Here is a 26,775-nt window from a genome sequence, read left to right on the forward strand (position 1 = left end):
TTGGGGGGAACAGTAGGCAAGGCTCAGCATGTCAGATGCGTCATGCATGCCACTTTGAGACCCCGACAAAGTTCATTCTCTTGGCAAGTGTAGTTTAGACCATCCCTTTCTCCTCATGCCCTCAGTGCAACCTAAAATCGGCATCAGCTGACAAGTTCAACACTAGGAGGTCTTAATTACCTCCTGACGACTTGTGATGTTCTCATAGAAAACCTCTATTTTTCTGAGTCAACTACACCAGCCAAGAGATCTATTTTCAGCATTGTCGCCACTTCTGTAGAGATCCATTTCCACCCCTGTACCTCCTCCTAGTTTTCAACTGCTTGGGTTGTCTCCTCCTGTTCCTCACACAGTTAAGAGCAAGCCTGCAGTAGGAAGGCTGGCTGCTCCTTCTTGTCTGCTTCTCTAGCTCTAGGAAGAGCTGCTAGTGTTTGTGATGTATCAATCACAAATGTTCACCCCCTGCCAAGCACCCACAAAAAAGGCAGATCTAAAATGGTGTTAAAGGAAGGTAACAATATTAGGCAAAGAGCCCAACTTGGAGATGTGCTTCCCATCAGAGTCGGGATGCCAGAAAACTTAGAACCAAGCCTGGAGCTCTGCTCAGACTGAGAAAGGAACATGTGGCAGAAAACACATACCTGGGAGTGAGGAAATGCACATGATATTCTCCAGCTTTTTCAATGTTCAAAAAAAAAAAAAGAAAAAGGATCCTTTGGAGCAGGTGGCGGGTAGGTAGAGTATGGTGGTCCAAGTCAGCTTCCAGTTTAGAAACAAGTGTAAAGCATTTCAATGTTTCCGATGATCACAGACTTCCACTTGTCACCTGAATCCTTCCATTCCAACAGCAGATGTGTCTGTCCCTGAACATAACGAAGAGCAGAGGGAGCTGCTCCAGAGGACACAGCTGCAGAAGTTTTCTCGCTGCAAACTCCTTCATGCCATTTTCTAGTACATATATTTAAAGCAAGCCGTATTCCTCTGAGGATGAGAAATAATTGCAGCGAAACTGTGCCCTATTGCAAAGGAGTCACAAGCAGGAGATGGTGTGGCCATAATGGATTGTCCTGCCCTGAATGTCCCACACCTCCAGTACCTTCCATCCAGTAGTCCAACGAGGAAGAGGAAGGCTAGTGTGAGCTTCCTACTCGTGGGAGGAGTGCTGATCCCTACGCAGCAGAGGTATTTAATTTCATTTCAAAGCGATGTGCAACACTTAAAACCCACAGACACTTCCAGCCCCTTTTTATCTCCTTTCAGCAGGCACATTCTAATTCTTTGCATTATAAACTCTGCAGTTATTCCAACCTGGCTGAGGGATTATCCATCCAGTTCATGCTGAAAACTCTCTCTCACATGCACTCTTGCACACTCACACACACACACACATCCTAAGGGGGTGGGGAAGTTGAAATTGCCACTTTTTCTGACACTGGGAGACCTACTTACCAGATTGCTCCTCCCTGGGTGCGCAATAAACACCACCAAATGTCAGGCTGTGACAGTTTCAAGTTCAAATTAGATCAGTTAACTTCAGTTTCCGTCTTAGTTATCAGGAAATTTGTACAACTCAGGGAGTGGGATAGGAATCCTCACCCTTCTACGGTTCTGTATGAAGTATCCAGCCACAGCCCCTGCTTGAGGGTAAGAAGCTGTTTTTACTGTGTGCTGAAAATGGATTTCAGCTGTTGCTCACAAACTGTACCTCAAACAGCTCTATACAGCAGAGTTCAAACTATGGTACCACTTGAAGACCCAACAGTGCTTAGAAGTTACAGATCAGCAGCACAGAGCAGCAGGGCTATGACAACCAAGGACAATCTGCAATGGTCTTGTCTCTGTGTTTGACCAGCCAGTTTTCTGGTTCTCTCAGATTCTCCCAACTAGCAAAATAAAAGGCGTCTTTGTAGATGTTGGCCACAAAGATGCTATTAAAATATTAAGAAGTTCTGCAGCCTTCAGTGGCTGGAGTAACAGATCATAGTTTTGGACAATAACCTAAATGTAAAAGACAGAGGATGACCAAACTGCGGAAAATAACTTAAATCTGCAGCCAAGGTTATACAAAGGCCTGCTGATGTGCACCCACGCTGCAGACCTTGTGATAACTGAACTTAGAGGAACAGTGTTCAAATAACATCAAGAATAAGACTTAGAACTTCAACTCATCAAAGTCTGGGATGTAAACTTTGATTCTCTCTGCTCCCTTGCCACTTTGGCTTAGGGACTGCAGTATGCCTGGTACATAGAGCTGCCTGAAATTCAGAACAGCCTTCTTAGACCTAGAATTGGTGCCAAAATTAGTTGTGGATGAACTTATCATTGTAACTCAGAACTTTTATGACTCTGCAGAGGTAAGCCACACTGTCAGGTGCTACCTGAACAGAGTCAAGCTGTTAACTTGTTTAACTCTTTCACAGTAGTAGTTCAAACAGAAAACAGGAGTGTCACCACAAGCTCTCAGATGCTCTTCAGAAATCATGTAGTCTCTAGGCTCAATGGAAATACAGGGAGCTGAGTGCCCAACACTGCTGCCCTCATGCTTCAGGAACTGCACCAGGTACTCCCCAAGCACCAGCTTTCCCTTCCTCCATAACTCCATTGCCTTCTTGTATGTCTTAGGTGTCATCAAAATGATTTAAGCCCTCTGGACTGCTCTTTGAAGACATTTGACCCAGCTCCTTGCAAAATTTCACTGGTGGTAAAAGAGTATCCCAAGCAATTAGAATCAATTCAACTACTTCCTCAGCAAAGTGAAGTTGATGAGAACAGCTTAAAAAAATTTCCCATCTGCCAGGTTCCAGTTTAGAGGGTGTAACAAAGCCCGTTTAAAACCCCTCCAGCCCAGAGACGAAGGGCCTTGATTTCCTACTGTGGGACTGGTGAACTCCCCACTAAGGCAATGGGGATTATTCAAGAGCTACAGTGGAAGATTTGGGCCCAAAGCCAGAATGGCCAAGGACTGATTTGCATAATCTTTCCCGATCTAAATGCAGGTCTGCTGCAATTCCTTCCAGCTCTGTAAAAAGAGCTGTTTTCTCCTAGGCCTGTCTAGTTCAGAGACAAGGGAAATTGCTTCTCATGTCTCTTCTGCTTAGGGCTATTTTTATCTACTCAACAATGTTAATTTGCAAAAGCCTCAGCTAGAAAGCAAAGAACCAGCTCAGCTATCAGCGAAGGGACTAATCAGCCTGTGTCCCTGAACTGCAATGCAGCATGCACATAGGTTAGAGCAGCACACCAACGGTTTTCCCTCCAAAGGCTTTCTCGCAAGGCCAGCCCCAGAAATGCTGCAGAACCAGCCTGGGGCCACTGCTGACCGTGCTGCCTGTACTCATGGCCATACTCATTTTACTCATCTGCCATCACCAGGGGACTGTGCCCTGCTACTGTTCATGTGAGCAAAATCTTACCATAATGGCCTGAGTGTTTGTGTAGTGTCAACACCCAAGGGTGACTTGATCTTGAGAGCTCCACAAGGTTTTTGGCAGCTCCCTCTTCCGGCACCCAGCTACAGCCTCTTTGAGGGAGAAGGAATGGAAAGAAAAGAGCAATGTCCAGCTTTCTTCCTTACTCCAGCCCCAAAATTCCTTCAATTCACAGAATGATTCATAAGCCATCAGCAACACACTGTCTTCAGGGAGAACAGCAGGAGGACGATGGTACAGACAAACCCTTTGCTAGTGAAATATTGCCCTGGGCCAACGTTTCACCTGGGATGGGTGTGGACAGGATCTCAGCCCCAGTCCATCATGCTCGGGACTTTGGCAGAAGAGAGTTCAACTTTTCATGGACTAGCATTCCCCAGCCAAGCAGATGTTAAGGGATACTACAATATACATCCAGCTTCTAAAGGGTTAGCAGAGCAGGCAAGAGAGGAAAGAGATGGATTTGGCTCATAACAGTCAAATTTCAAGGGTCCTCTCTCCACAAAAAATAAGTCTGCTGTCAGAACAGCCAAAAGCCGCAGGGAAGTTGGCAGGGGGGCTGGTCTGGCTGTTATAAGTGTTTCTGTTGCTCTTCAGAGCTGAATGCTTTTTCAAAGGCCTAGCAATGGATATTGATTTCAGTCTGAGAGTAGCAGCCTCCTTCCCACCCACCCTCCCACCCACCCTGGAGTGATTTCTCTCAGCAGGATGCACTGTGGCTATAAGTCTTCTGCTTAACAGCAAAGCAACACATTCTGGCAACATCTTAAATATATTCATAGAACATCTGTGACTGGGTTTGGAAGGGAAACAAAGAGGGTAAAGGGAAGAGAAGTGAACAGGAAGAGGGGGATGAGGGAGGAAAGGGACGGGAAGGTTTAAAAATGTCAACTGTTCTTGAAAGATAAAAGTCATCTTCTGATATAGCAGCACTTTAGCAGTCAGCCGCGCCGAGTAGACCCTGTCCGAGATCAACCGCATGCCAACTTTGTTCCAGAAAAATGTCTGAGAGCCTCTCTCTTCAGCAAGTATTGGTTATGTGGATAGTTCTTTTGTCCTGGCATTGGCAGATAATTTAAATACTGCAGCTTAAACGAGTCCTGGGAACAAAAAACAGAACAAACCAAACAAACCCCATTCATACCAAACCTTTTAATGATTTAAAAGAACATCTGATTGACCAGAATGTTTGAGAAAATCAAGATGGCTGATCTAACAGCTCCAGAGCATCACTGTATATTTACCAGTCAAACAGGACACAAGATGTGCACCATGACAGAGCATTTTCATGGGCAAAATGTCACTGTGGACGCTAACCCCTGCAGAAGTGTGCCAGCTCTTCTGCCATTTTTCTCAAGCTACTAACAGTAATGGTGCATGTACCCACCAAAGTGGGCAATCATGATACCCCACTTTACAACTAACCCAAATACACAAAACATTATGTCTTCCCCACATTGTGCTGGCCAAAACAAAAGGGCAAGGTGATGACCAAACCAGTCAGGCTTTGACATGAAAAATTTAACACCCATGCTGTGCTATAGAGAACAAGGGCCCTATCAGCAAGTGATTTTGCACACTGATGCATCTCAATTTAATTTGCCTGGGCTTGTGCCCCAGTGTCTCCTCCCCTAGCCAAACTGTTCTCTTGAATCAGCTTGCTGCAGAGTGAGAAGAACGGTCGCCACTTCAGAGGGAGGGAATAAAGCTGACGCTTCTTGGCAAAGCCCTCCTGCCTGGTGACAACTGCCCAGGGTCAGGCCATCTGCATCCCCTTGTTAGGCAGCAGCTGCTCTGCTCACCCTGCAGAAACCCTTCTTCCTTCTGGGCTGCACTGATAGCTGATTTAATTATTGATGGTGATGGACAGAGGAGGAGGAGTTCTTCAGGGGAACTTACAGACGTGATGCGCCACAAAGCCTAAAATAAAGTCCCTATTCTCAGTTATCGAACCCATTCCTGTCCTCTTACAGGACACTGTAATTACTGTCCAACCAAGATGAGAAATACTGATAGACCCAGCTCGTTATTCAAGCAGCATGCTTGCCTCTGAGCCTTCTTTTTTTACCTGTGCGAGTGTGAGGTACAGTGTAGTGTTATTTATCTTGAGATGTAGGTGTATGTTCTGGATGGGGAACGAGTGGATTCTGCTTGGGCAGCTGGGTCATTCAGAAAATCCCAGATGAGGATGGTGTCATCATGTGAGCTGCTGACAATCTGGAACTCGTCAAACTGAAGTCGAAAGACTCTTCCAGAATGCTCCTAAATGCAAGTGGGAGACACAGCACATTACTTCAGAAACCTGCTAGCACCTAGGATGGAGCAGGGATTATGAACTTGGGCTTGGATTCTAGCTTTATGTTCATTTCTCAGTAAAACCCACATGACACATCATATAACGTAAACTAAGCACTCTTTCAGTGAAAGGAGTTTGCCGTATATGAGTTCTTGGTTAATAGGAAGTTTCTATTACAGCCATCCCCTTACTCTTCCATTCCCCATACACCAACTATGCAGAACAACCCAAGCTCCCTCCACAACACACTTCAGCCTGACAGGAGCACAGAGAAACTCCCAAAATCACAGCATTCCCAGATGCAGTAGGTTACAGGGGGAGAGATGAGAACTTTGCATTCAAGACCTGGCATCATTGCCACTGCTAAAGAGGAAAGAGCTTAATACTGGAGAACACCAAGAAGCCTGCCGTAAAGTCCAGTGACACAGTAATAATTCCTCTCAAGAAGCTCTGAAAATATGAAGTAGAAAGCGCATTCTCTATAGTCACTTTGCATCCTGCTCTGAGGTTGAGAGAAAATGGCATGACCATTTGGCAAGAGTTCAGACTGTAATTAACAGGAGGTAATCGCAAGATCCTGGATAGCACAAAGCAAATCCACTATGCTTTCCTTTTGTGTTCCCTATTTTTTCTTGATGCTTGCACTGCTGCAAGAGTGAGCAGCGGCGTCCTCCTTGGTCAGAAGGGAATAGAAACCATCCAAGTAGAGCAGCCCCTATCTGTTCTATTAACACATGTTCCTCTTTAGTGCTCATTTGTTTTAAGAGGCTTAGGGTCAGGGAAAAAAGAGCACGCTTTAAAATATTGTAGTACTGAAAATACAGGTTTCTCAAATATTTAGACAAAAGAAAATTGTTAGCTACTAAATAGGAAGCCTCTGTCTTCAGGCACAGGCCTACAAAAATATAGCTTGGTTAGAAAGGCACAACAGCTGCTTTAAAGTGAAACTCTGCATTTTAAGATTACAATTAACTGAAAATACACACACACACAAACAAGATTCTATTTATAAGATAAATTTTTAAAAAGTTTCAGTCTTTGGAACCTTTCTGACCATCCAACCACAAGTCAAATTTTCTTGAAAATACCTTATGGGTTTCTATCTTCCCACCTATTCCAAAGAAAAATGTTCTTCCAGAGTCTGTGTTGCAGTAGTGAAGAAGTTCTTGCTAAAAATATCACTACAGCAGTCAGATCCACTGAGGAACTGCTCATAGAGACACCAAGAGAGAAAGAGGTACTTCCAAAAACTGTTTCCAAAACCCCCTTTTTTCTCCCAGTCACTACAGGCTAAGTAAGGCTACCCTAGAAGTTCCACACAGCACCTGCCCTTTGCTGTTGCAGCAGCAATAAGCAGAATGTGGACCCTCAGCTGAGGCCACAAGGACCTGGACTCTTAAGCTCATAAGGAAAACTGAACTGTGTGCTTATTCTGTGCCTGGAAAGCTTCTGTCAAATTCATGTGACTGTCGTTCCAGCTAACGGAAGACAAAACTGGAAGGGACCTGGCATGCAGCGAACATTTGTTATCTGTGCACTTTCCTCCTACTGTTTGAAAATTGAACACGAGCAGCAGGAGACTCACACTGTTCATTGTGCAGCCAGGTTTAATTTTGGAGTCCGAGGGAAGAGGAAAAAAAAACCCAACAAACCATGGGTAAGCACGTATAAGGACACCCTGTTGTCATAAACATGAAAAGTCCTAAAAGCATCTCAACAGCTTCCTCTGCCCTGCCCCCTCCAATTTTTGCCCCCTCCGTCACTATCAAACAGGGATTTATGAGTATCCATGTGTTGAGATTCCTACAGTGTTTCCTTCCCATCGCTTCTGATTTATAATATAATTAGCTGGGGCACTTGGCTGTCCACTGCTGGAAAATGCAGAGGAAATCACACCAGTTAAATTAAGTCTACAGGTTACTAGGCACAAATTTGTCTCAGGCTGGAGCAGGAACACTGCTAATACCAAGCTGAAGTCTTAGACTCTCAGGATATGTGCTCATGAGCATGGAGTTGTTCCATAGTTTGCAACTGGGTGGCCAATGACAAAGGGTTTTTTCTGGATTTCGGCCATGAAGCTATTTGCAGTTCTATTTGGCTAACAAAAAGGTTTTTCAACATAGCACCTGCAGGCATCCAAGGCTCTCACAGACTCTTACTCCGCAGCTTATGGTCCAAATACATGATTGGAAAAGAGCATGGCTTAATGATCTACTGCCTGTCGGCTGAGTCACCGTGACCCTCACAGCCTGTGCTAAATGTGAAGTAAAATACTTTAGTGGAATCTACGGCAACAATAGCAATTCAGGTGGTGGATGCATGTGCAGAAGGTCAGCTGGTGAAGGTAACCACACTTTTAGAGAATCAGACAGCCTCAGTGGGATCTCAGTGTAGAGCACAGACTGTAGTCACATGCCACAGCAGGAAAAGGTCTAACATACACCAACCCAAACACTTCTTAGATAAAAAAGAAATATATTTTTAGTACTTCTTTTTCAATGAGAATTTGGTACTGGATTGAAATTGCCCTCTTTCCCCAGCAACAGTGGAAGTTTTTTAGGGTGAATGTGATGGAAGAATGCTTCTAGAAACCCCATGGCCTTGGCTGTACTGGCATTTTTCTCACAACCTTCCCACATTATTGTAAGTCCAGTGCAGAGCCACTGCTAAGCACAACTATGAGTGTTATTAACACTCCCACAATAGCATTTTAACCACACCATCATCGGACCTGCACTAAATACCAAGGGATGGAATGAAAGTAGCAGTTGCTGTTTAAGGATGAGGTAATTTCACTGTCTGTTCCAGTCCCTATCTGCTTTTTCCTTAAACACCCAAAAGCCAGGTAAAGGCAATCCAAGGGGTGCTTTTGTTCTTGTTCCTCAAATTTGGAATGTACTACTTTGCTTTAAGAAATTTCATGTCAAAAATTAAGAAAACTTACTACTACAACATTAGGTACACACAGGCTAAAGTAAACCCATTTGGACATGGATTCCAAGTCTCAAAAATGGATTTAGTTATTAACTTCAAATCACAGAACAAAACTGTTAAAAAGTAAGTGAAAACTCACAGAATCACAGAACAGTTGGGGTTGGAAGTGACCTCTAGAAATCATCTAGTCCAACCCACCTGCTAAAGCAGGTTCGCCTGAAATTCACAGGAATGTGTTCAGGTGCGTTTGAATGTCTCCAGAGAAGGAGACTCCACAGCCTCCCTGTGCAGCCTGTTCCAGTGCTCTGTCATCCTCAAAGTAAAGAAGTTTCTGCTAATATTCAGATGGAACCTCCTATGTTTCAGTCTGTGCCCGTTGCTCCTCATCCTATTGCTCGGCACCACTGAAAAGAGTCTGGTCCCATCGTCTTGACACCCACCCTTGAACTCCACAGGTTATAACTTTCAATGCCTTACAGTTTGCAACATTAAGATAAAAGTTGAGCACCTAAAAAAGCCAGACCTCTAGAAATGATTTCTAGATCCCACAGGCTGGGGCTAACATGACTGGAGTTTTCATGGCTGAAGATAGCCCCGATCAAGCACACTTTTCTGTCCCCTCCACCACCCCTATCAAAAGCTCTTACCACAAGGGTTCGCAAGCAGAGGGTCCCTGCTGGAGCACGGGGGTCCAAAGCAGCCACAAGATCCCATACTTTAATTTTCCTAGTAGTGAAAAAACAGACAAACATCACAGCTTTGTCAAAGAGAAAAGACTGACAGCTCACAGAAAAAAAAAAATTAACTGTTAGTACAGCTTAGCTAATACACCAGTTCAAGTAAAATTACAGCAATCTTTCTGGAGACCTGTTCTTGCATTTCCCCTTTGTAAAGCTTATAGAGCTTAATGGGAGGAAAAAAATATACTGCTAACAAAGTAAAACACATAAAAAGCAGGTGGTAATAACTAACAGAAACATGTGGGAGTGCAGACGCCTAAGTCTGTAATGGCAAATGGTCCAGAAGACATGGGAAAGATTGTTCTTACCAGTGTTTCACCTATACGAGGTTTCAGGTTGAATCAGTCGGATATTCTTACAAGCTAAAGAACTGGACCACACACATCAAATCACACTGACTTAGTTCAAGAAAAGAAAAAAAGTTATACTTTATGGCATCGTCTTGATTTTCTGGCCATGATAAGGTCCACTTGGTATGACAGAAAAATAATTTACTATTTATAAGCAACATACAGCAAAGTGGGATGTGAAAAACTGAGAAAGACAGGAAGATGCAAGGAATTGACTGCACTGACAGCCTCACCCATCGTATGCCCCGCTGACTATCCTCTTGTTATCAAAGCGTATGCATCTCACCAACTCTTCGTGGCCTTCCAGTACTCGTAAACATGCCCCACACTCGATGTCCCACAGTCTAGAAGAGAGTACAAAGAAGCACTAAGAATTTTTGAGTATTTGGTCATTGCAACAAAACATGTGGTCTTTGCTTGCACTTAATGGAAACTTGGAAATAAAGATTATGACGAAATAACAAAGAAGAAACAAACTACCTTAATAATTCCTTTTCCTGCTGTCAAGCAGATGCATGCTTTTCAACACGACCCTGTTACAGTATCACACAGGAAATGAGCCAGAGATCCAAAATGTTTAGTACCAGTTGTCTCTAGTATCTACTGCTCTAGTAACACGATATCTCCCAGTTATCTTCAGAGTGAGCCTCGTAACTTCATTTTACTGAAGTTGATTTTTCATAAAAGCATCCTGCCTTGATTTTAAGACATTAAGAGAGGGAGACTTACCAATCCCCTTGGCAGCTTGTTCCCATGGTAAGATCACCTTCACACGGCACATGCCCCTTTCTGTTACCCCTACGTGCCTACTTCTGATTTGGAGACTACCATCAGACAAATTTAGACATTGATACAGTGGTGAAAGGTATAAGAATTAACAAGTCCTTTTTACTTGTCATGAAAGTATGCTTACTCTATAATCTAGGCACCTTATGCATAAGCAAAAATTGGCACTCTATATTTATTATTTGTAATGCATTTTCTTCTTGCTCTCAAATAATTCCTGTGGCTCTCTTTTGTGTCTAATAATCCAACGTTTTTAAAAAGTTCTGGCACCAAAACCAGTACACAGGATCCCAGTAAGGGATTCAGCAACACGTTCTTCTCTCAGTTATAAGTATCTCAGAGTTTTGGGCTTTGTGAAAGCTTTTTAGCAAGGAGAATAAATTAAAATAAATTAATTTTACACTTACACACTATCTTGAAAAATATTCAACAAATGCTTGAAACAGTTACGAAGTAAATCTATTTGCTTTCCGTACTTTTGTTAGCTCTTTGACATGACTCCCTATTACGATAGATAAAGAAAGACTGTTTGCCTACAACAACTGAAATTCTTTGACATACATTGTCTAGAGGAGTTCCACCTCCAGCTAAGACATGCTCTGCTCATACAGGAGTCTTTTAATACCAGTATCTTCTGCGGCTCCCTGACACACAGCTGAAAGACAGCAGTCACAAGTGTTTTTAAATGCTCAGTCATTTAGCATTCAGACTGACATGAACTTCACAGCATTGAGAAATATGGGTGGTTTGTGGAATTTCTCTGGTGACATATCTCGAAGCAGCACAGCTGCTGAGGGGTCAGTTCACTTCTTCTTGAGAGACAGACACAGAAGGAGATAAATTGTCCCTACATATTTTACTCCAGAGGTCCCCCAGGGAATAATCCAGACCCAGTGGATGTGTGCCCAAGGTTGGTGGATAATGACTGCAGCTGTCCTGCCATGGACAAGCTGCTCTCAACTTCGGACAACAGAGGAGTGAACAGAACTCCTTCATCACTGCAGAACTGTGTAAGGATTTGTCTATGCACATGTTTGAGGCCAAGGAGGAGCACAAGGTGATTCTTCGATGCATGAAGTTAATCTGTGAAGATCTGAATAGTTTTCACATGAGTACCAGCACACCAGGCAAGGTCAGAGCAAGCAACTCCATGGCAAAGGTCAGCCAAAGGCACTCTGGCTGGTCAGAGAGCATCAAGTCTCCCAAAGACTGTAAACAGGATGGACAATGCCAGAAATGAACTGGTGCAGAAAGGTCTGAAGAGGAATCTTGTGCCAGGAACTTTCACGCCATGTGTTTCCATTCCTTGCCATCAATCCTGAGATTGTCAGTACCTCTAAGAGGCTGCATCACACCAATTCAGGCGTGTATTTTCAGGTCCCACCTTGAGGTTTTACCTGAATCTGATTAGGAGAGATTATAGTGTCCCCAGCCATGTGGGGAATAGGCCTTCATGTACAAAAGGCATAACTGCTATATAAGAGCAGAATCTCCTAGCAGAATCAGTGCCAAGGATACCTCCTAGATTTGATAACCTTCTCAAATTTCTACTTCTTTAAATAGCCAAAGGGCCAAAAAAAACCCCAAAAAAACAACCAAACAAAAAAATTCACTCCAAGGTGCACACAGTCAAAAACAGTACCACTCTTCCTTGCTATAGCTTTGGGAGAACTTCTGCAAGTAGAGGGAAGTCTAAAATTATCTCAGCCTTTAACTCACCAGAAGTCCTGGCAGAGCTGGAAGATGCACAGAAAGCAGGCGAGCCTGAATCCCCATCTCCTAGAGAGAACGCTGCTGTCTAAGCAGCCCAGTACCAGATCCCCATATATGCACACACTGGAGGCGGGATACACACATGCATATCAACCACTCATTTAACAATGAACCCCAGGTGATGTAGTCTGATTCTGTTTTCTTGCTCTAAATTACCTTTTTTTTTTTCCTTTCTTTCTATACCATGCTTGTCTGTGGCAATTATGAACTTTGGGCCTAGAGGCTAAGATACTGAAGTGATTGGATTTAACTCGATGGACCAGTTTCTACCAGATGGAAATCAGCACAATGATAGTGATGCCTATGTAGCTGTGTCCTTTTAAACAGGTGAAATTACTGGCCTAAAACAAAAACCAAATCACTTTTATACGGGAGACTCTCTACAGAAGAAGGCTATTGATTTCTCAGCTTCAAAGGTCCTTATGTTTGCAGTTGCAAAACTAGAAAACATAGAGTCATCTTTTGGAAAAACATTTCCCTGCAGCTAAGGAACAATGAACTTCAAATTCTGTGTCAGGAGGCGGTCTCTACTGAAAGGCCAACATGCAACATTTGGCATTTTACAATGAATTAAAATCAAACATATGAAGCAACAAGCCACCACCAAAGATGATTTAGAAACCTGCCCATTCTTTGCCACCCTTCCACTGACTTATGCCCTCTGCTAATGGCTGGGAGAAAATGATGTGTCCAGGTAAGCCTTGTGCCTTGGCCACACAGCTGCCAAAGTTGACTTCCATTAAGATTCACTGCCAGCATTCCTGAAATTCTAGCACAATTTATCTGTCAACAAGGGATTTTGTCTAATGTAAGCATTAAAGTAACTGTATTCCTCTTCACCGTTATCACTATCTTGACATTTATTTTTATTAGCATTGCAAGTCATATTTTAGATCCTTCCCTAACTGCTGTAATATTTAACTATTTCTTGCTCTAATTCTGAGCCCACATTTCACAGCACAATGGCAGAGGTTGCTGTTTTTTTCTGTTTGAAGTGCCAGAGTTCTCACCACGTGGTTCTACTCATACAAAGCTTGTAATACTTTTCCCCTGATGAAGAGACAAAAGTTCCAGCTCTCTTGGTCATGCTCTCAGACAGTCCAATAAAAAGGTCTGGCACAATGATCTGGTGATGTCAACCAAGGGACCACCGTTTTCCTACAGAATGCAAAGCAGGCAGAGGCTGTGTGTTGCAAGCAAAGTCCACAGGGAAACAGTGGCATGAATCATTCCCGCTGAGGAGAAATTATTACTGACAGGCAAAATGAAGGGTTTCTGCTTACCCTGTCCAGCTTTCAAGTTTTATCAGAAAGCAGACAATTAATTTAAAGCAATGACAAAAGGAAGGTTGGTCTTACTCTTGTTTGCATGACAGGGCCATTTCCCTATATCATGTACATTACTATTCCAGCTTGCTCTGTAGTGGGACATCCCTCTGCCAGCAGCCGCAGGAGGTTGGGAGAAATCCTGGCTCATGAGACCAGAAGGAGTTAAATCTCAGATTGCAACCAGGGCAGCTGGAGAAGTGCAAAAGGCAGCAAACTGGTTGCAATCTGAGCAGCTGGAGAAGTGCAAAAGGCAGCAAACTGAACTTCATGCTCTAAGCCAGCTGTTCCAAACTTAACCAGGTGCCAAGTACCACAAGAAGAGTTTGGCGAGAGCCCAGGAGGATTTCTGCAGAGGATTAAATGCCTCTTACTGCAAATCTGACCCCTTTAACTAGACACATAGGCCAATTAAAATATCACAAGAGGACATCACATAAAGTGGTGCCTGCCAGCTCCTTCATACACCAGAATTGTCAGAGCAATGCAACTTGTTGATTAGTATGGGACTCTTGGGATATAGAGGATGAAAGACAACACAGTAAACCAGGCTTCTAATATCTCTTTCCAGTAGTTCCCAATGTTCTCTAGAAGAAAACATATTTCAAAGATGACAAGAGTACAGAGCACTTCAGTTGCCTAACCTCTGCACATCCTAGGGAATCAGAGACAATATACTTGCACAGAACTCTGCAATGGGAGTGTGTCTCTCACCTGATAGTATTATCTGAAGAGCCGCTCACTACTAGCCTGTCTCTGTACTGCAGACATGCAATGCCTCGTTTGTGGCCATTTAAGGTGCGCACAAATTCGCAGGTACTAGTGTTCCAAACCTGTGACAGGAAGGGGAGAGGGAATCACACAGAGACAAAATTATTAAGAAAAGACTAACAAAAGCTGGTATTTGTATGATAAGTGCATCCAGAATGCTCTTAATTGAAGATGCTATCATTAAGACTGGGAAAATTACCCCTCTGATGACTTATGACTATAGTCTGCAACTGTTAGCAGCTTGAGTCACTGGAGATTGAGTACACAGAAGATTTTTGCCACACCATATGAGAATTAGCTTCCAAAATCAGGCTTTAGCACTCCTGGGCTATGATTTAGTCTACACAGGGTCTTGATTTTCCTAATTTTTAATGCTGCAGATTGAGATCATAGCAGTAACACTTAAGTGACTCCCATCCACTCACCTTCACTTTTGCCCCCATGCTGCCCTCTGACAACTGTTTGAATGACTGACGCTGAAACAGATTATGGAAGTGGTCAAGTTGAAAAGGAACACAGAAAAAAAAGTCCTTTTTCAACTGCATCTGTACCTGAACCTGATTTGCCGTACAGCTCTATAAACAAGTTGTGCAAGCTCAACAGAGGAGGGATGAGTAGAAATGAGCATCAAGAGAACACTGCTTCTAAAGGAAGATCTGTGTAATAACTGCCAGGGACCATCTATCCTGCCTGGTCACTGTTCTTGGTTATTAAATACCCCAGTGCTGCAACTAAAAAGCTCCTGAAACACCTCACCTTTATAGTTCTGTCACCGGATGCTGATACAATGTACTTGTCATCAAAGTCCACCACGTTGACGGCTGCTCGGTGCCCTACGAGCACCCTCCTCAGGGTGATGTCTGTTGGTGAAGCCATGTCCCACACAGCAATGGAGCGGTCTTTGGAACACGTCACCATCATGCCGTTATTGAAGCGTAGGTGCAGTACTGCTTCGCAGTGGTGAATCAGGGTATTCAGCATCTCACCTGCGTTTACGTCCCACACCCTGCAGTTTCAAATTTCAAACCAGAGAGAAGAGAGTTAAAAAAAAAACATACAGTGAATTTTCTGTAGAGTGAGAGAGGGATAGGGAGACTCTCTAGCAATATTAGAGAAGCAAACACCACAAGTTATATCTACATCCATTAAAGAGTTCATTAAAAGACGTATTATATAAACCTGTTGATTATGCATACATTGAAACAGTCCAGCAGCCAAAAACCCTGCAAAGCAGTTAACGCCACAAAATAACCCAGTCACAAAAACCGTTCTTTAATTAAGGGAATTTAGGGTTGAAGAAACACAGGAGATCATGGCCTTAACGACTGATGTTTCCTGCTTGTGTCAGTCTACCACACACTCCACTTCCAGTGCATGAGTACTTAATCATGACCTGTGGAGAAGGAAGTTCAATGACAGGTTTAATTTTTGACCTCTCTCTCGGGATTATAAACTCAAAGCATAATTTAAACAGAAGCAGAAGGCAAGATAATGCTTTCCAAACAAATATAAGTAATTGCCACAAGTTGCACCATGAATTGCATTTACCTTGCAGTGCATCTGGTACACAGCTACATTCCAGGAATGTGCTGAATACCCAAATTAAGACAGAGCATTTATGTCAATTTAATGTTACTGGAACCAACTGTTTCAGCTGAAAGATAATTTAAGATGAAAGTTAGATAAAGGCTTCATGTAGAACTTCTAGGACTTGAAATGAAGATTTTAAGCCTTAAAAATGTTTCTTTTGGGCTATTCCGTTGGTAAACTTCTTTTACCCTATGTAAAGAGATTTCTTTTGGTACTATGACACCTGTATCCCAAATACACTAATGTGAGAGCAGAAAATGGCTGTATCATCAGGGACATCAGACATAGCAGAAGTTAAAACTTTCATCTGCCAATAAAGCGAGCAGTAACAAAAGGCAAGATGTGAGAAAGACTTCTAATGTCTTATTTTCTAACTTATGGAGACTGAAGTGCATCAAAATCTGGACTATAAATGAGAAAGAAATGTACATTCCAATTACAAAATGCAAAGAAAAAAACCCCACAAACTAAAGACCTAACCCATGAGCTTACAAGCAGTTTGCAGATAGGGTTGGCAAACTGAAAAGGAGCTGGAGAACCACTGACTTCTTTGGACAAGAGTATCCCTGAGATCTCAGAAGCATTAAGAACCCATCTGTACTGCCTATTGGATGAAGCCCCTCTTCCTGAGGAGACCCAAGGATAAAAGCGATGCATCCTATATGCCCCTGGGGTCTGCACGAACATTTATAGATACAGTGGGAAACAAAGTATTTCTGGGCAAGCAGCCAGTCTGCAACTTGGCCTGCCTGGGCTGGTATGGAAGGTGATAGTGCTTGTTGCAGAAATCAGCCTCTCCTTCTGCGATCTGTTTAGCACAGTGCAACTCCCACCACCATCTCCAGGCAGGCAATTTTGTCAAAATTCTGGATTACTACTAATGATAGGACCCCAAAATCTAGCAGCACTGGAAGACTGCATGCACCACATGTAAGGAACTAAATTTAATGGTAATGAGCTTAACAGTGGTAGCTTACGTGCAAGCACGGTGATAACCATGAGCAGCTTGCAGCAACAGGAACACATGCTAATAGCTTCAGAAAAGGCCACTGACACAGCTTTTTGTTGTCTGCAACTTCACTGCATGGGCATTGTTTGTATGTTAACAAGAAGAAAATATATAACAACATCGACTTGCTCCTTCACATCCAAGTTCATATTGCAATTCACTAACTCATATGTGCCTGTCTTTACACTGTAGGTCTTAGATTCTCTGGGATCCTGCAATACGTCTTGTGGACTTCGCATCTACACAACATGAACCAAATGTGCTGACTTGAGGTATCCAGCCTTCTACTGGAGACCGGAAGGGAAGCAAGGTTAGAAAGATTGAATGAAAAGAAACATCATGCTGAAATTTAATTGAAACTCACAGGAGATCTAGTCATACATCTTTTGTTAAAATTAAGTGACAATGGATGACTAAATCTTCAGACTTGCTTTGAAAACTTCAACCAACTTAAAAAGTTATTCTGAGGGAGAATGTAAAACATTTCCAAAGAATGTCAAAACATGCAAAACCTTGGTGAAGTGCCAGATGGCCTTCCTAAGTCATCTTGACCTTGACTGGCCTTTGCTTAGGTTCTCATTTCTCCTTGACAGCCATTTGCATGGACATCTGACAAACAAGGACAATACACTCCTGAACAAATATGCTGAACAACTTCATGGAACTGACTGAATAGCACACATTTTAAAAAAGATCATTTCAGTGGCTTGCAAGGCTAAGATCTCAGAGGCAAACAGAAAGCTCCAAATCACAAGCACACACCTGACTGTTGAGTCTGAAGATCCAGTAATGATCACCCGTTCATCGTACTGGAGGCACAGGACAGAACCCGTGTGTCCAGTGAGAATTCGCTTGCATTCCAATGTATTCTTGTCCCAGATCTAAGACAGCAAACATTTAAAACCAGACAGCTCAGTAAGGTTTTCATATTTAAGCACTTACTGGTTTGACTGGTCTGTTTTTTACTATAACACATCATCCACAGTGCCGTTAAAACATCTTTAGTGGCATTTGTAGAATCTTCTACAGGCTCTTTGATGCAATACACTAACATCTTTGATATTACTGCTTTACTATGAACATGGGTTTTACCCTTCTCATCAGGGTACAGGGCACAGTAATTACATAGCCTGTAATTACTGATGGACAAAGACTCTGCTAGTGAAGTCTTGTTTGTAAGAAAACAGAGTCTCTCTTTGCCAGATGAAAGGGGCATACATGCTGTGCAGGTGTGAGGTGGGGGAAGAAGGCTATGTTACTCACAAGAGACTGAATAGCTGTCACTGAAATGAGGACACTATTATTTATGGCATAGACACGGTGTGCCATTAGTATAACATTTTTGAGCATTCTCACCTTAATAGTATTGTCTCGTAGGCCACTTACTATCTTCTGATCATCATACTGTAAACAATAAACCCCTTTGCTTGTCTCGCTTCGGCAGTGGATCCTCTGTAAACTGTGTCTTCCACACCGCCAGTTTGACTCTATTGTCTTGAGAGACAGGAGACAAATGAGAAGTAAAAATAAAGCATGGAATTCTCCCCTTTTTTTGTTTGTTTGAGAGGACAGCAGCTACTTTTCTTCATGCTTTTTCCTGCAGTCAGGCCCACACAATGACATAATTGCTTTCTAGAAGAAGCACCACATGTTATAGAACCAATTAAATGGACAAAAGCCTGGAAAACATATCATGGCTAAACCTGTCAGTGTTACCTAGAATGGTGAAGGAGAAGCGGCCTAAAAGCTTTTTTCTATCTCCAACCTTTAACCCCTGTGATTCAATGACTAAGCAACTGAAGAGAAAAATCTCAGCTAAGCTCTAGCCAAGGGCTTGGAGAAGCTTGTCACAACAGTGCCTGAGCACCACTTTTGCCATTAGGAAACTACCAGAACACAGCATTTTGCTTACACCAGATACAAAGCAACCATGCTCAGTTGCCTCCTGTTTCCCTGGGTCTTAGAACTGCAGTCTTTAGCGTTCTTTCTCCCTGGCTCAGTTCCCGATATCTCCTCCCTGTAGCATCTTAGTAGGTCTCATCTGCAGTGGGTGGAGCAAGCTATTGTGGAACAGAGAAAGTCAAGATGGCACAGTGCTGCTGTGACATCTGACGTGCAAGGTGTAGAGATTCCATCTGCAAACAGCTCACTGAAAAATCCAACTCATCCTCTAAGGAAGCAGTGAAGCCTGGGACCTCGTATAACTGTCCCAGATCTACAAACTCCAGGCAAACACAGACACATTTAATGAAACATTTCATGAGAACGAAATATTCTCAGAATTACAGCATCCTGCTTAAATCAGGAAAATGTATGAAGAAACAAACAAACAAAAAACCCACCACATTTGGAAGCTGCTTCTTACCTCTATGTCCTGTATAATTTTGGGGTAAAGTGCTCTGTAGAAGGAGTTGGGTGGCGCAGTCCCATCAGGAGGTTTATTTTTAAATAGGTATTGTCCCCTGGAAGACAAAGAACACTCCCATTGAACACAAATAATGTTTCAGCATTTTGGAGAAAGGTTTTCCTGGCATTTCACAAATGGGTAAGCACTGTTGAAAAGCAAAGATAGATTCATATTCAAACTTAAATTACAGTAAGATGGGGTGGATCCTTGTTTGTTTGCCCTGCAATATGTCTGTGTTGCATTTAGACACGGAAATACTTAAGAAAAATCTGTGCCCAGTCACCCAGGGAAGGGAAATACATTATCTGTTATGGACATGAGCCACAACTCAATAGGAGGTAAGAATGGCTCACCCCCACAATACACATACCCATATTGGAGGTGACCTTTAAAATAAAGTGTACAAAGAAAATGAAAGAAGCCAAGGAACCCTCAAACTCACTATGCATTCGAGAGTAGCTTTTATCTGCATTACCAGGAGCAACATCAGTTTTGGTACATGGACATTTTACTGCTATTACTACATTTTGGTAAGCAACACTTCATCTGCAGTGCCTCCCTCATTTCAACACTGATTTGGAATACTAATATCCCAAGCTAGATTTTTGCTACAAAAAAAATTTCCGCAAATGGCAATCACTACCTGCTGTGTAAAAAACTTTAATTCCTCATCCTGAAGTTAAGAAGCCACCAAACACGGTGTGGAAGCTTGTAAACCCCACCATGGGCGTACTAACTGCTGTTCTGCCTGGCAACATGCCTCACAAAACAGAGAGAGGCACAAATGCCTCTGAGTGTAATCCTGGCATCAGAGCACAGAGTTTACACTAGGCCAGCTCTCCACTTCTCCCTCTCTTGCTCCATTATGGCATAATTAATTGTTCAATACTTCATATGCATTTCTTTCTTATCATTTCCATACAATATACCTTGAAACTCATTTGAGAGACTTGTACATTAGCTGTCCTAACGTACTTGAACTCGGGAAATCACAACAGTGAACCAAAAATTTTAGATTATAAGGCAGTGGCAAACTATAGGACTGAAAAAACAAAGTAACAAATGCTCAAGAAAATAATTTTCGATAATTCTTTAAATACAGTACTTCAAGTACAACTTGAGAGAAAGGTGGTTTCCATTTTGAACAGAGCAATCATCTGAGTCTTCAAACACAGTGACCAGCAGGCACTCACACAGGACAAATACATGTGAGGCAGGGACACATGGATGCAGGCAAACTGTAACTAGAGGGTTGCCTATTTACTGTGATCCAGTCTGGAAGAGCACACAAGAAAATTAAAATTATTGGCCCAGGCAGACGAAAAATGCTTTGGGGATACACAGAATACTTAGGACACATCCTGGAAGACTTGGGGTAGGTCTACAAAATCTGTATACAAGTCTATGTGCCTGAAAAGCTGACTATTGTTTGCAACCTTACTAGCTGACCTAATATAAAGTCTTGTTACCTATAAGCCTTGCCTTGCTGCATGTAGAGTTAGTTGTTTACAGTTCAGCTAAAGAATTGCTTGGAATTTCCATGGCATCCCAGTGACTGCCGTGCTGCGGGTCTTATGTGATAAAAGGAAATATTGTTTGCAGGTTTTGATGACCGGCCAATACAATCAAGTATTCAGATGGATGCAGTCATGCCCAGATTTTAGGCTTCTGTTTTACATTTCTCTAAATCTGTGTAACCCTTACTGCTCCCTGACAAGCTGTCAGTGAAGGCTACTATGCTGTGGAACTGGGTGTTCCTGTTGTAAACCAGGAGCTGCACATGCTGGAATCAGGCAGCCCATGTGCAAAGTGAGGAGCTTTAAGCAAATAACACCAGCCATCTATTGTTCCAAACTCCAGCCAGTCACCTCCTTCTGCCATGCACAGCATTAGCCTTGATTACAACCTATAGAGGCAGAGATGCAATTACACAGTATATTTCTTGCCTGCCTCTCCCAATCAGCCCAACAGGCCTGCAGTTGTATCTTCTAGAGCTAATCAGAGGGCAATTTGAAAGGACATACCTTGCTCCTGTTGTGTGAAAGCAACCTCAAGGACGCTGTGTAAACCTGAAGAGGTGCTGTAACAGTGTGACTGTGCTTTCAGATGAGAAGCAGGATTTTGCAGCTGTTTTTTAGAAATGTCATGTGTTTGCATGACTAGTAATCAGTACTAATGTTACTTCTAAAACTGGAGGGAGCAACTTGAGAACTGTCAGCTATGATCTCTGCCAAGATGCAGAGAACAGGTAAAGTTCCACAGAACAGAACAGGAACAGGAAACAGGAAAAAGACAAATGTAGCTCTTGCATTTTAAAAAAAGGGGAGAAGGTATATCCAAATAAACGTTGGACCGATCAACTCAACTTTGACAGCTTGGTGGTTCTAGAGCACAGAGTCAGATGAGCGTGTAGAAGACGACAAGGTGACAAACAATAGGCACCGCTGATGAATCCAGAAGATACCGTGTCAAACCAACCTAATTTATTTTCACAAGCTATTCTCATGACTTAGCTACAAAAGTATTATCTTTGAAGAGCTGAAGGATGGACACACAAATGGCTGGAAAGCATAGTTTAGTGATGGTGCACTGTCAAACACGATAGCAACTGGGATCTTGCATGGAGTCTGTCCTAGCTGTGTCATTACTGAGCATTTTCCTTAATAACAAAGAATGGAACAGGCAATGCATTTATTACCTGGCCAATGATACCAAAGCTGGGAAAAGCTACAAGCACTTTGGAGGACAGGATTAATCTCATAATGCTTGTAACAAAATGGAGAAATACCAAACAAGAAATAGAATCTAATTCAATAAGGACAAGTGCCAAGTTCATGACGTGGTAATATCCTAGGTATGCAATATGAGAAATAACAGCTAAGTAGAACTTTCATAGAAAGGGCAATTAAAAGTTTTAGAACAGTATTACACCACTGCTAAAAAAAAAGCACATGTTCACTGGAAAGCATAAAATGGAGTGTCCTCCATAATGCATGCAGGGCAATGCTTCCCACCAAACTCTGGTGATGCCTCAGCAGAAGTCAGAGACCCAACTGATCACACCACCCTCCGAGAATGAAGTAGAGTAATCAGGGAGGGTCTGAACACGGAAAACTGAGAATGTCAAGAGGAAAACACAGGATTACGGTTGGTCAGTGCAGGCAATATGTAGGAAACATCATCACCTTCCAACATGCACAGATTACTGCAAAAAAGAGAAGGAGAAACTGTCCTGTGCATCTGTGTAGGCTAAATCAAATCTGCTGAACTGGAGCTAGGGAGACATCCTAGATTTTAGGAGTCTCTTTCTAACACTCTGGGGAATCTCCATCAGTGAAGGTTTTTAAGAACAAGTTAGACAAACATCTAAGATGAATTAAGAGAAAACTGTTTCTGCCTTTGGGAAACAGGAGGGACAAAACTCTCAGTGTCCTCTTCAGACTTATTATGACATCAAGAATACAGAGGAAACCAGAAGTCCTGGAGAGAACAAGGCACTAAAAAGGACGTAGAAGTTACCATTGTCATGCTTGTGTTTATTTTACATTTTTTACAAACATCGCACTATTGGAAGCAGCTCAACATAGTATTTATTTTTAAAGGACATTTCATAATCCTGATTTATTAGCCTTTACTTCCTGAGACAGACAGTATAACAAAATTAACTGTAAAACAGGAGTCTTTGTTTGCAACTCTGTATCTTTTTCTTTTTAATAGCAACCAAAATGCCTGAGCTGTCACTTTTATCTTGTTTATGAAATATTCATACCCAGCTTCCTTTCTGCCAACATCCTAGGGACACCCTTGGAAAAGAAAATTATGTATTAAAGGACGTACCCCTGAGAGGTAAAGTTCTAATGAAATGTTAACAGAGCAGCTTCAAACTTGAGTGAGACCCACATTGTAGTAAGGCTATTCCAGCTGATTATTAACTAATCTATCTGCATTTCTAAAGTCCCCTATTCTCCGTGGTACCTACCCTCAGCTTCCAGCTTGAAAATTAAACAGATATCTAATAGTGAAAATCTGCTGAGGAAAACAAACAGACCTATCAGGAAACAACTAATTCATAGCACATGCTGCCCCACTGCCACCCCTAAAAAAGCTCTTCTCTTCTGAACTGCTGACTAGTTTAGTGTTCCCCTGGGGCGTACACAGCTTCTTAATTTGAACCGAATGACAGCTTGGCGTAAAAATCTCAGTCTGTATATCTCACTTGTCACAGTGGAATAAGAATGTGATCAGATGAGGAAGGTGAGGAAAAAGGCGCCACGTTGCTTGGATAGCCAAATGATGCCCTAACTGCCCAACCCTGAATTTTGATTTAAGTAACTGCTGGTTTTGGAACCAAAGTGATGTTTCATGGTGCCAAATAACCCTCTTCAAACATGGTTTGAAACACATGGCACCTGCTGTCCTAAATGGAAGGAAAAGAGGTGAAGATGCAGTTTCCTCACCATCCTCTCCTCTCTGACAACCCCCTCCACAGGGAGTCTGTCCTGACCATTCTCTCGATGAGCTTCTTCCACAGCATGCCGTCCGATGTCACCCGGTACCACTCCTTGCACACCAGCTCAGCAGCACACAATGATTTGGCATCCAGGTATGACAGAATGTTCTCAGCAATGTGATCCAATCCCCGAGCTGGGGGAGGAAAAAAAAAAAAAAAAAGGGTTATTTGCTGGGGAGACGCTGGAGTTTAAAACAACTCCCCTTGCTAGTACAAAGATACCCTCTCTTTCCATCTCTTCTTCTGCATGCAGAGCTGGACCAAATGCACACAAGAGCATTTGTAGCTAAGTTCAGGAGTGAACAGTGTTCTCCAACTTCCTTTGGATATAACACAACAAGTCATTAAAAATAATAAAGAATCCAAGAAGTCATTCCAATCTATTTTGATGGGTTTTAGCACTAGGGGGATATTCTATGGATGGCATTTCCAACTCAGCGACGCAGCCCCCAAAATCTCTCTATATTAGGACCATTTCTCATCTCACTGCTACAGCTGTTCTCATGTTCCAACGGCTCAAAAGCTGTTTTTGCTAAAGCAGTAGCTTTATACGTAATGAAGAAAAAAATATATATTCCCAATGTGTGCCCTGAAGGGTAGTGGTACCTTTAGATATGGGGGAGGGAAAGATATGCAGATGCAGAGAGAAGTGGAGAGGGAAGGAAAGGCTGTGTAAGGAGAAAGTGAAGCAGGTTTGCTAGTTTCATTTGTTTTAGTGCGTGGAGGAAAAATATGCACCAAAATGATATGATTTGCAAATATTTTCCAGTGTGAATAAGAGGTCTGGCTTTGTTTCAACATGGCTGGAGTGTAATGTGAAGCAACTGCCTGGTTAGCACCAAGCAGCCTGATGTGATGTCTGCATAGCTGGGAGCCAGGGAAGGTTATGCTACGTTTCTTAACTGGATGGATGTATCCAGTAAAAATGTGCCCTCACCCACTCTAATTTAATCATCAGCAAGACTTCAGCAAAATAAGATGCCTTTTAAATGAGATGTCACATAAATACAGCTTCTCTTGCATGGCTTTTAATGCGCATGTGAGACATAGCATCAAGAGATCATCTCACTTCACTGGTCAAATTTCAGAGGCTTTGTGAAAGTTGTAGTTGAGACCCCATCAACCCTCAGGTATAATGTTCAGACCAACCAAAATGGAAGCGTAGTAGATTGTTATTACACGCATCTTCCCTCTGGTTCACATTTGGGACAGAGCTAAATACATCTTTTCTTGCTTTGAAAACAAGAGCCTCAAAGTCCAGGCCCGGCTTGTGACAGGGAAAGCAAAAGCAGCAAGTGCATTTTTACAGTCACATGTGCATGCTTCTGCAAACTTGAACTGGGTGCAATCAGCTGATTCTGATTAGAGTTCATGAGACACATAAAGCTCAACCTTTGTTTTCATTAACCAAAAGATCTCAAAATTATCTCCCAATGAACAAGAATGAGAAAACTCAGCGCGCCTCCACTCGCTCCTTTCAAACATCCTACATTTATCATACACTTTGGGTGAAACATTCTGTCCAGCATTTTTATGCCTCCATTCATACAGTAGAAAAAGCACCTGAATGATACCATGCACAACCAGAGAGTGCAAAAAGAGGCCTGACATTTCTTATCTTTATAGATGCAAAATCAGATGTCAACCTGCAAAATAAAAGCATCAGCAGCCTTTATTATGTATTTAATCTGAAAAGATATATACAGCCACTATATAAAATTCTTTAAAAAAAAAACGAAAAAAGAGTGCTTGTAGATTTAGACTGACACTACAGCAATTCGTGAAAAGAAAGCTACGATGCTGTAGTGAGGGGAACTGGAATTTGCAGGAATTCCACAATTTGGCAGGGCAGACAGGGACATCATGTCCCCCTGCTTTCCCACCCTGACACCTGCAGCCCTGAGCTCTCTCCCCTGGCTGGAAATGGTATATTTGCTTTCCCAGTCTGTGCTGCTTCTGACATGACCAAAGACATTTACAGACCCACCAGGACATTTATGAATATCTGCCTGTGTAATATCCATACCAGTGAATTTATGTCAGCAGTGTCACAGCAAGAAATTATTTTATAGTGGGAACACTCGGTGGCTTTAGGAAGCAGGGCTACATTGCCTAAACCGGACACAGCAATCTTCACCCACAAGCCTGCCCCTGACCCCTTTCGGCATCATCAGCTGTTGCACTTTAGATCTCGCTGCAATGAGGTGGTGTAACTGCTTCCGTGACTGTAAGTCACCCTTTGCCATTGATCCAAGACCCTTCACAGAGAAGGAATACAAATGTTTTGGCCTCTCCTCCTCAATTTTATAAGTGGAAGGGCAGAGCTATTTGGCCCGGCTGCAAACTCAATTTTATTACGTTTCTTAGGAACAGCACAACTCGCTGAGACCTACAGCTAGCAAAGCCTCGCTTCCTTAAGAAAGAGGAATCTCTGCTCACAAAAGTTTTTGCTAAACTGATGTGAAACACAATTAGCCCTTCATTTCTCCATATCAACAAGAATGCTTCAGCTATTTCACACATGAAACCCATGTAGAAATGACTTTCCTCATAAAAAATGTTAAACAGCTTGGAAATGCTAAGCAGAGACTTTATTTTTCAGAAACAGAACAAAGTTTGTTAAGTACACAGTTAAGCTGTATTTTTCAAACAACCTTTATTCTGTCCAAAGTACTGGGAAAATAATCTGAGCCAATTTTACTCTACATATCAGTAAAGTGCACTCATGACCTAAAACTGCCTTTCATTCTGGTCATTCTTTGGGACAGTGCTAGGAGGACAGAGGTAAGATGCCTCATGATTCTGAAGTAGCTTTATTGTTTTATTTACTCGAGTGGGAGAACAAAAGAGAGAATG

The 26,775-nt window shown here is 42.5% G+C and overlaps 1 protein-coding gene across 12 annotated transcripts in view; it reads right to left on the minus strand.

Moving 5' to 3' along the window:
* Positions 1–4,121: 4,121 nt before the first annotated feature.
* BTRC (beta-transducin repeat containing E3 ubiquitin protein ligase) overlaps positions 4,122–26,775 on the minus strand; it is a 115,617-nt gene continuing 92,963 nt past the window's right edge. For 10 of the 12 annotated variants that reach the window (XM_082052418.1, XM_082052416.1, XM_082052425.1 and 7 more), the window contains 9 exons: positions 23,867–24,053; positions 19,368–19,464; positions 18,359–18,496; positions 17,765–17,883; positions 15,160–15,409; positions 14,347–14,465; positions 9,982–10,092; positions 9,306–9,384; positions 4,566–5,690 (listed from right to left, as the gene is read on the minus strand). In XM_082052418.1, the coding sequence (XP_081908544.1) occupies positions 5,529–5,690; positions 9,306–9,384; positions 9,982–10,092; positions 14,347–14,465; positions 15,160–15,409; positions 17,765–17,883; positions 18,359–18,496; positions 19,368–19,464; positions 23,867–24,053 (1,262 nt within the window). In that variant the 3' untranslated portion in view covers positions 4,566–5,528. Of the gene's footprint in view, positions 4,529–4,565; positions 5,691–9,305; positions 9,385–9,981; positions 10,093–14,346; positions 14,466–15,159; positions 15,410–17,764; positions 17,884–18,358; positions 18,497–19,367; positions 19,465–23,866; positions 24,054–26,775 lie in introns of those variants that run through there. The other 2 variants (XM_082052419.1, XM_082052420.1) reach the window with 2 other exon arrangements.

The sequence above is a fragment of the Streptopelia decaocto genome (genome assembly GCF_964273445.1).
Source record: "Streptopelia decaocto genome assembly, chromosome: 5".
In the NCBI taxonomy this organism is placed as follows: Eukaryota; Metazoa; Chordata; class Aves; order Columbiformes; family Columbidae; genus Streptopelia; species Streptopelia decaocto.